At 35.7% G+C, this 10,037-nt stretch overlaps 1 protein-coding gene across 1 annotated transcript; it reads right to left on the bottom strand.

The window, feature by feature from the left end:
- Nucleotides 1–470: 470 nt before the first annotated feature.
- LOC141830577 (uncharacterized) lies at nucleotides 471–8,252 on the bottom strand. Its single transcript, XM_074717981.1, has 8 exons — nucleotides 8,174–8,252; nucleotides 7,694–8,043; nucleotides 2,515–2,602; nucleotides 1,719–1,779; nucleotides 1,514–1,643; nucleotides 1,153–1,446; nucleotides 978–1,079; nucleotides 471–887 (listed from the first exon to the last, which is right to left on the bottom strand). The coding sequence occupies exons 1-8, from the start codon at nucleotides 8,250–8,252 to the stop codon at nucleotides 471–473; spliced, it is 1,521 nt and encodes a 506-aa protein (XP_074574082.1).
- Nucleotides 8,253–10,037: the final 1,785 nt, after the last annotated feature.

The following is a 10,037-nucleotide window of genomic DNA, read 5'->3' as shown; positions in this document are numbered from 1 at the left end:
AATATTACCTTCACCTCTATCTAGTTCATGTCGATAGTCTGTAAACCTTCACCTAGCTATGAGGACAGACAGTATTACTAAAAAACTAGAAACTAAGATAGTGTCATCCAGTCTCAAGCATGACAATAGCATAAGTAAAAATAAAGTGATGTACATATACAGAATCATAATAGATGCCTATATTACATATCTGATCAAACAAAAAAGTTCCTTAGGTTGTCACGATTACAGGTTTGTTAAAGGTTCTCCAGTTTCATCTACGAACAACCAAGCGTTAGTGTTTATGGAAAAAAATCATTAGCCATCCTCAAAATATCTCATTATATATATATTGAACCATAAATAAAAAATACCTCAATCTATCTACTTATCTGGAGCATTTGGGTCTTTAGTGTCTTGTGAATCGAAACGACGCTCCACGGGATAAGTAGAAGACTAACGATTGTCCAGTGATCCATAAATTCTCAAAATTAGCGATCGACTTGTGCTCTAACTCGCTCATCCATCGCCCGCTCTGACTGATCTACAGCCAGCCTAACTCGATCATCCACTGATCGCTCTAACTGCTCTACAGCCAGCCTGACTCGCTCAACCACAGCCCGTTCTGACTGTTCTAATGCCATGACTCGATCTCGCAGTGCTTGATTTTCTAATCGTAATTCTTGCACTTCATTGGATTGAGAACTAGATCGACCCCTGACCCTAGGAGCCATAACATGATCATATGCAACTCGCGCATGGGAGCCAAGGCCGTAGAGAGCATTCTTCTTGCTTCCACCAACCACATCAAAATATATATCATTTATAACTTCATCTGATAACCTCACTAAGTCACCCCCCTCTAAATCAGGCTGAGACGCTTGTGCAACTTGATTAGTCATATCATTCTGTTAGAAAAATTAATAGTATTAGTAAATAAATAATTAATAAACCTAGGCATTATTAAATAGTAGTAGTAGTAAAATGTATATTCTTACATCTATGGCCTTTGATCTCTCATCTACAAAAGTGTCATCCTTTTGTTTATGCATATTGCGAAATATCTCCCAGCAAGTACCGGGTCTATGTAATGTATTAGCCTGAAAAAATAAAATAATTAAAATTTAAAAGTTATGATGTCATAACAAAATTGAAATGTTATTATAAACTTACCAAATCTATTGTATGCTCTACAATTGATTTTGATCCAGCTGTATGTTTTGAAGATCCCGTGCTCGTGCCACCAACATTAGGATTTCTATTGTTTTGAGCAGTTACTGCATTTCGCTGCCATTTTTCTGCAGCCCAAATCCTTTGGCATGCATTCCATACCTCATCTAGCATATATGTAAGTTTTTTGCCATCTTTTCTCCATTTATACATCAAATCTTTATACAACTTTTGACAATAAGTATTCCATGTCTTTTTAAAGTCTTCTTCCTGACTTGGCTCCCAGGTATATTTTTTCTACAAAAATATCAAAAATATTAGTATCAGATAATAATGCTTAGTAAAAAAAATTCCAATTACTTACCAAAAATTCGTGATAATAAAATTCTTTCATTTCTGGGTCTACATGCCTCCATATATGACCAGAAGCGCACTGTCGTCCTTTTAATTTTTTTGAAATATACGCTGTGACAGTATGACCATTTGGAACAAAATGTATGAAAAACATATTTCATTATTCATTATCAAAGAAGAAATGAATTTGAATTATTGATAACAATAATACAAATCAACCCCCAACAATACGTAAAATAGTTTGGTCGGTGTGTACTGGTGGACTGCCTGACATGACTATATATGCAAAATACAATTATAATACATACACAATCCAACATGTAAATTTAAAACAAGCATATACATGAAAATATTAGTTTTCAACTCTAAGGTTTAATCATCATACACAATCCGATTCATTCACATGAAAAGTCTCTAAATCTTCATTGCTAGACTCTATTAGTTCCTCACTGCTGGACATCTCTCCATCATCTATTTCCTCGTAAGTGATATTTACATCTATCAATAATTGAGTTGTAAATTGAATATCTGAATTAACTGAATGATTTTCCACTTCCTCATTCTGAAATGCTTCATGATTTTGGATAGTAATGGAGTTCGGCATTTCTATGTTCGACCGAGCCTTGATTCGACAAACTGATAACCATTCGCTAGATCTCCTTCTCTTCATCGGGTATTCAAGATAGAATACTTGTCCAGCTTGTACCACAAAAATAAAGGGTTCAAACTTGGTGAATCTTTTATTTGCATGAACCTCAACTAAATTATAGTTTGCATGCATTCTAGTACCTGTTCTTGGAGTCGGATCATACCAAGAACATTTGAATAACACACATCTTTTTATGGGTAAAGTAGGATATTCGACCTCAATAATTTCGTCAAGTATGCCATAATAATCATATTCAGTATCCGTGTTGGTAGTAGATCCTTTTACACAAACGCCTGAATTAGAGGTCATTGTATGTGCATCGCATTGTGCCACATGAAATTTCAAACCATTCACATAATAACCTGAAAAGACTCTTATATTACGGAGAGGTCCTGATGCAAGATTCTTTATCCTTTCATCTTGCACATTTGAAATTCTACTGTCCTTCACCTACAGAAAAAATATACAATTAAAAAACATCTTGCACATTTTTTATAATATACACTGAAAAATATATATCTCAAACTTACATATATTTCAAACCATATTGCGAATTCTATCTCAATCTTTTTGTCTATCTCACTTGCACTTATTGTTGGAAATTGAATTTGCAGTTGTTATTCGTATACGCTGTCAATACAAATAACTTAAACATATATCTTATGACCAGCATGAATAATAGAAAAATAACACTCTAATTATAAGTTAACTCACTTCAAGTAGGGTTTGACCTCATCACAGTTGAGGAGTATGTATGTTCTTGCTGCATTATATTCTTTTAGATTTAACCATCTATTAACAGATGCACCGATTGGCTTCAAGAAACTTGAAAATAGAAAGCATCTCTGAATCTATCGCTTGAGCATCATCTGAATTTCGAGGGCACTTGAAATGTCTATTTTTCACATTATCAGTAAAATAATATGAACAGAAATAAGATGCTTCTTCAACTAGATAAGCATTGCATATAGATCCTTCAACTCTTGCTTTGTTAGAAACATTATTCTTCAATCTCCTCAAAAATCGTTCAAAAGGATATATCCATCTGTACTGCACAGGACCACCTAATCGTGCCTCATAAGGTAAATGAACTGGTAGATGTTCCATTGAATAAAAAAAAACTAGGTGGGAATATACGCTCAAGTTTACAAAGAATAATTGGAATTTCAGTTTCAAGGCGAATCATTTCCGATGTCATGATAACCCTTGACGTTAAATTTCTAAAAAAAAAGACTCAATTTTGTAAGTGCTTGCCAAACATTATTAGGAAGCAGATCATGGAAAGCGATTGGAATAAGTCTTTGCATGAATACGTGACAGTCATGACTCTTCATACCAAACATTCTTAATTTTGTCATATCCAAGCATCAAGCCATATTCGAAACATAACCATCAAGGAATTTAACTTCTTTCAACCAATTGCACAATATCTGTTTACTTTCTTTGTCCAATGTATAGCAAGCCTTTCAAAATTTACCGGTTGCCTCATTTTGATGCAACTCAGGTCTGTTAACTAATTATTTCAATTCCTCACGTGATTTTACTGTGTCTTTAGTTTTGCCCATAACATTCATTACAGTATTGAAAATATTATCAAAAAAATTTTCTCCACATATATCACATCTAAATTATGTCGAACGAGCAAATACTCCCAATATGGCAATTCCCAAAATATGCTCCGTTTCTTCCAACCACACTTGCATACCTTAGTAATATATTTATTTAAGTCATCATAACCGATCTCATTTACTGATACAGATCCATAGTTGTCTATTTCCTGAAGGACTTCCTCTCCAGATTTAATTACGGGCGGTTGTTTTCTTACCACTGCATTCTCGGTGTTTTTGAGACTCTAATATTTTCGTATACGTGATTTTATAGTTGTACCCTTTATGTTTCCGCATGCGTAACTTCAGATTTTTTTTACTTTTCGAGTTTATTCGTTAGTAGTTGTGTAAATTTAGATTTACATTGTTATGCTTACATTAGGATGTGTGAGTGGCCGATGGGTCACATTTTTATTATTTAGTTGTACATAAATCCATATTATGTAGTGTGTATAGGCCGTGTGGGTCTTTATGTATACATGTGTTTAGGGAATTATCATAGTTACTCGGGAGATGCTGTTGAAATTTTTCGGACGATTATCTCTCGGGACGTGACATAATGTCTATTGATGTTCCTCATTAAACATGCAAAAAATAATTTTTCCTTCACGACTGTCCTCACCCATTAAAATATTAGCATTATTGAGCTTAAAAATTCAAGTATAATTCTAGGGTAGGCAAGTGTAGGGATCTTTTATGAAAAATAATAAATAAATACAGTAGAATAAAATCAATCCCTCCGGAGATCTATGCGAATGTAATATACATGTTTGATCGAGTTGTCACCTTTGTTGCATGAACGAAACAATCTCGATAGTATCTTGATTCAGTATATCTCAGCACAATCAAAATGTTCACGCCTCTTCGGTATCCACACGAACACATCCTTCATTCATTGCACGAATTTAACCTTCAGAGAAGAACCACCTTCGTTGTGCTAGCAACTTAGATGATTTTGCTAAGAGTAAAAGAAGAGGAGACTAGAAGTGATCCTCAACCAAATGCATAAAATTAGTCTATTGTACTCAGCCAATGAATACAAAAGGTCATCCAATGAATATAAAGAGTCATCCAATGAATACAAAAGGTCATCTAATGAATACAAAGAGTCATCCAATGAATACAAAAGGTTTTTGCATTTTGCTCTTCTTTTTCATCAATACTCCATTAATTTCTATTAATGGACATTAATCCTCTTTAGTGGTTGAGTCTAATCCAATGAGTTTAATTCGGATTAGACTCAATCTAATAATCCAATAGTTAGATTCATTTGAGTCTAACTAAATGAGTCTCCAAATCAATATGTTCTTTGTGTGTGACCCAATAGATTTTCATAACGTTGACAATGTATCTAAAATTCATTTTAGATACATAAGCAATGAATGATATCTAGCAATGCATCATTGCTGCTCGAATGATGAGAATGTCGTTATCTGACTTAACCTTTCTATGTCTATTATCATGTACAACTTAGTCCTTCTATACTTGATATCTAAATTGATCCATGAGGCATGCATTGTCATCCCCTTAACAATTTTTGTGTTTTTTTTATCTTTAAGTAGACTGACTTAATCAAATGAGCTAAATATCTCATATGAACTTATTTTGGTCATGCATTTTAGTAGTCCTACTTAATCAAGAGACCCACAAATATCACTTTCGTCATATGGAAGGGATAGATCTCATTTACATCACTCATATCCCTTTACATAATTTATTACATACTCAGTGATCGACTTTATAGTCTACCTTGTTACAGATGACATTAGTTGATGCTAAAGTACAGAACTCCTTATGTAAGGAACTGTAGTAACTTCAGATTTAAGGACTATTTAATACTAATAGTCACAATGAGAATGTCTATAACACTCATATAATGATCCATGAAATATTCTCATAGCGGATCAATTCGGTACATATTTTTCAATATATACCCATATATGTTGACCAACATGCTAGTCTCAATGTATTAATATTGCCCTTTTATATTAAAGCTTGACTAGGAATAGTTAAGAGTAGTATTCTATATATATGTCTACAGTCTCTCACTATCAATTCAGCTAATTGATACGCTATAGATTAGAACCTACTATCCTGGGACATAATTATACTTATTCATTTGACATAGATCTGAAGCAAATATAATAACTATAAATTTTATCTTTTATTAATGAAATATGATATAAAATTTTTCTTGTCAATCATCTCATAATTGACTCTAGGGCTAATAGCGAGATCTCTTATACTCATCAAAGCATCCCACTTGATCTTAGTAATCATCCAATACACATCATCCTTAATTCCTGAGTGTCTTAAGAGTTTTGTCATCTATGTATTTATTACTTACAATCTTACATTTAACAAGAATATCATAACAAGATTTATAGTCATTATCTTGAAATATAATGTCATAAGGATTGTCATTACCCTCGTTGCGTGCTTTACGCTTACCCTTGTTCTTAGAGCTTGAGGCCTCTCTGTGCTTTGTTCACTTAAACATCTTGATTTCTTGAAAGAAGACAAGAATAATCCAAGCTAGCAGTGAGGGTTAGGAAAGAAATGGAAGGGACAAGAAACGGAAGTGATTGAGGGGGATGATCCTTCTTCAAAGGAGAAAGGGTAAGAATGTCTCTTCCTCTCTAAGAACGGAGAGAAACCTAGGGTTTCTTAGTGAGGGTGTCTTGAGGAAAGAAGAAGAGGGAAGATGGAATCATGGGCTTTGGAAGGTCTTGCAAGCTCTTGATCTTTGTGGTGAGGGAGAAAAAGAATATTTTGAAGAGAAGCGGCGGGCACAAGAGGTGTAGTGAAGAGCACGACCAAAATAGGGGTTTTAAAAACCCTCTTTGGCCGTGACAAAGTCGTGTCATCCAACACGAGGTTGTGTAGCGGTCTGTGCATCCAGGCATGGGTCATGCCACTAAGCATGGGGGGTGTTGTGTCCAGGCCTGAGTTTGGGTATGGGGCATCCCATCCGGCACACGGCATGCTATGTCCAGACCTGGCAATGGCCGACTTTCAACTGGTTTTGGCACGAGGCATGCAAGTTTTAGTTTTTTTTATTCACACCAATTTTGCTACGACCACTAACTTGTGAATTTCCTAAAAACCGAAAGAAAACAATATCAAAAAATAAAAATGAAATAACAAATAAAAGAAAAACTCAAGTTGGCTCCCAAGAAGTGTTTGTTTTATGGTCACAAGCTCGACTCCTATTTAAGCCCTAGCTTGGGGCTTTGGCCTTAAGAGTGTGTTACCCCCCTCTAAAAATGTCTGCATCTTGAGGTCCAAGTTTAATTCTCTTTCTCTTGCTGAAATAATGTGCTCGTCAACTTTCTTCTTTGGTTTAACTTTTTGATATCCTCGGCTTGGTTGTCCATCTGATGATGGCTTGTCTAGTCCACTCCTCTTTCTTTTGTACATCATCAATCTTGCCACATATGTTCACATTGTGAAAATAATTAATGGCCTCAGATAAGTCAAATTCTATTTTATCGCCGCTTACCATCAAAGAGAGTTTATGATTTTTTTTATGTCAATTACCACTTTGGCAGTGGCAAGGAAACACCTTCCTAGTATGATAGGGAATCTTAGGGTCTTAAGCCATTTCTAATACAACAAAATCAATAGGCACTCAAAATTAACCTACTTTTATTGGTACATCTTCTAGAATACCGAATGGGTATCTACAAGAGTGGTTGGCAAGTTGCAAGGTCATGATTGTCAATTTTAAGTCTCCTAACTCTAATTTCCTGCAAATCAAAAGGGGCATAAGACTTACACTTGTGCCAAGATTGTCGAAGGCTTTACTTGTCTTTGTTTTCTTGATGGTGCATGGTATTGAGAAGCTTAATAAATCCTTGAGCTTTGGAGGTAAACTATTTAGAATTAGTGCACTGTACTCCTCTGTTAAGGCAATGATCATTTAGTCTTCTACCTTCCTATGGTGTGCAAGGAGGACCATCATGAATTTTCCAAACTTTGACATTTGATGTAGAGCGTCAAGTAAAGGCATGTCTATGCAAAGTGATTTGATCATCTCTAGAAATTTATCGAATTCTTCATCATTCTTGGGCTTGGCCAATGTTTGAGGGAAGGGCACCGATGGTACATAGATTCTCAACAATGTCTTCGAGCTTGGTTCATCTATCTTCTTCTCAGATTTTTTGTAAGTATCGTCTTCAACGATGGTTATTTGAGTTGCTCTGTCCTCATTGATTGGATCCTTCTCCTTAACCTTCTTAGGCATAGGTGGTTCCGTCAAGATTCTCCCACTTCTCAGGATGACTACATTATAATGTTCAATGGGGTTTTATTGTCCTAGAAACCTTCCTAGAGGCCTCGACGATGAGCTTGCGACCTGCACAATTTTGAGTTTCAAGCATTTTAGTATGATTCACAAGATTGTCAACCATACCTTTCATTTGCTTGATGGCCTTCTCAATGGTTGCATGTCGCTGCCGGAACTCCTCATTTGCTTGATCTTGTTTGGTCATGAACCGTTTGAACATGCTCTCTAGCCTAGATATCAGACATACTTGTTGGCCCCCTATTGGGTTCTCATAGTTGCCCTATCCTCCTTGACCTTTATTGTTCCTATATGAGAAGTTCGGGTGGTTCCTCCAACCCGGATTGTATGTGTAGTAATGGTTGCCTTCTCATTGGTTGAAGTTATTAATGATGTTGACTTGTTCGACCTAGGTCATTTGTGCAAAAATAGCACCTAGTTGACATCCATATACTGCATGCCTTGTCAAACCACAAACTTCACAAGATACATTAGTTACACTAACAACATTAATGTTAAAAGAATTGAGCCTTTTGGTGACCACATCCATTTTTACTACAATTATGTCTAGGTGTTCACATTGTACTTACTTGCAACCATCGTAGGGTTACCTCTTTAACATATCCATTGATGGCGATTGAGTGTCACACTCTCTATGATGTGAACCGATGAGAGAAAATCTCCAACGAATTGAAGAAAGAAAGAAAAGTCTAAATCAATAAGAAGGATGAATAAAATCTCGACCCAATGCTTAGGAACACCGAACCTTGGTATAGAGGAAGAGAGAAGATGCCACAACCTTGGGATGGAGGTTGATAATTTTTTGAATGCCACAAGGGGATGCCATGATAAGTTCTAGTTCAATGAAGAACCAACAAGTGAGAGTCTTACCATGCTTTAGATTGAAAATATGCCAAAGATAGATGTGTGGCCGTCACCCCCTTTATTTATAGCTATAGGGTGACCTAAAAATCCTAAAAAGCCAAAAGAATGACCATTTAGTTAAGGTCTACATACTACTTAGCTTATGACATCATTACAACTCAAATAAAGTTAGAAATTGAGCCTACATATCCCTACTACATAAATATGAGACTTAAGTGACTACTTAAGCCCATCCAAAGCTTGAATTAGGTTGACTAAGCTGCATGAATTACTCTTGGTCAAACTTTTTCAATTGTAACTTTGGCCTTCACATCTTCAATTAACACATTAAGTGCTTCCTTCATCTTCTCAACCTTAGCCCTTGTAATTGAGCCTCCAATTGATGCATAATGGATTGTCAATCATATCTAGAGTGGGTTGAGCATGATCCATATTAGCTTGTTGGGCAACATGTTCACTTTGTTGGACTCCATCATTCCCCCTCTCCTCAAAAGGATTCGTCCTCGAATCTTGATCACCTACATCAAAGGGAGAAAGATCAGAAACATTAAATGTAGCACTTAGATTATACTCACCTGGTAAGTCAAGCTTGTGGACATTATCATTTATTCGAGAAATGACTTGAATGGTTCATCGCCTCACAGATGCAGCTTAGTAACACATTTAGCAAGAAATCTTTCCTTCATCGCCTCGCGGAGCATGCTCCAACGTTCATGTGTCGACAACGTTCAAGAGGCTCTCATGTAACGCTATAAAACCACCTTGTATGATTACTTTCAAGATAATAAAGAAAAGGCTTCATGTTTTCTCTTTCTTACAACAAGATTTTCATGGGTTCTCCTCCATTTTGTAACAAGCTTTGAAGTTAATACCAAAGCTAAATTTCATCATGGTATCAGAGCAGCAGAGTCTACCTCTTTCACAACTAAGCTCGCTCCCTCCTCAACTCTTCTCTTCTCTTCTTCTTAGTTCCTCCAACTATATTCAATGGTTCGGATTCATTAAGAGGATCCTAAGTTCCATAACCTTGAAGAATGTAATCCTACCTTCAAAGAATGGCAGAAGAAAGATAATCAAGTATTTGTTCATCTTCTTCTTTCTCTAGATG

Source organism: Curcuma longa, chromosome 6 (assembly GCF_044706935.1).
Source record: "Curcuma longa cultivar G26 ecotype Majalengka, Jawa Barat chromosome 6, ITB_CL_G26_1.1, whole genome shotgun sequence".
NCBI lineage: Eukaryota > Viridiplantae > Streptophyta > Magnoliopsida > Zingiberales > Zingiberaceae > Curcuma > Curcuma longa.
This window is presented reverse-complemented; position numbering and strand designations above follow the sequence as displayed.

Coding starts and splice junctions, on each gene's coding strand:
- LOC141830577 (XM_074717981.1), bottom strand. CDS start 8,252: ATGACCAAACAAGATCAAGCAAATGAGGAGTTCCGGCAGCGACATGCA. Junction 8,044..8,173: donor GGCCATCAAGCAAATGAAAG/GTATGGTTGACA, acceptor ATTATAATGTAG/TCATCCTGAGAAGTGGGAGA. Junction 2,603..7,693: donor TCCTTGCACACCATAGGAAG/GTAGAAGACTAA, acceptor TTTTTTCTGTAG/GTGAAGGACAGTAGAATTTC.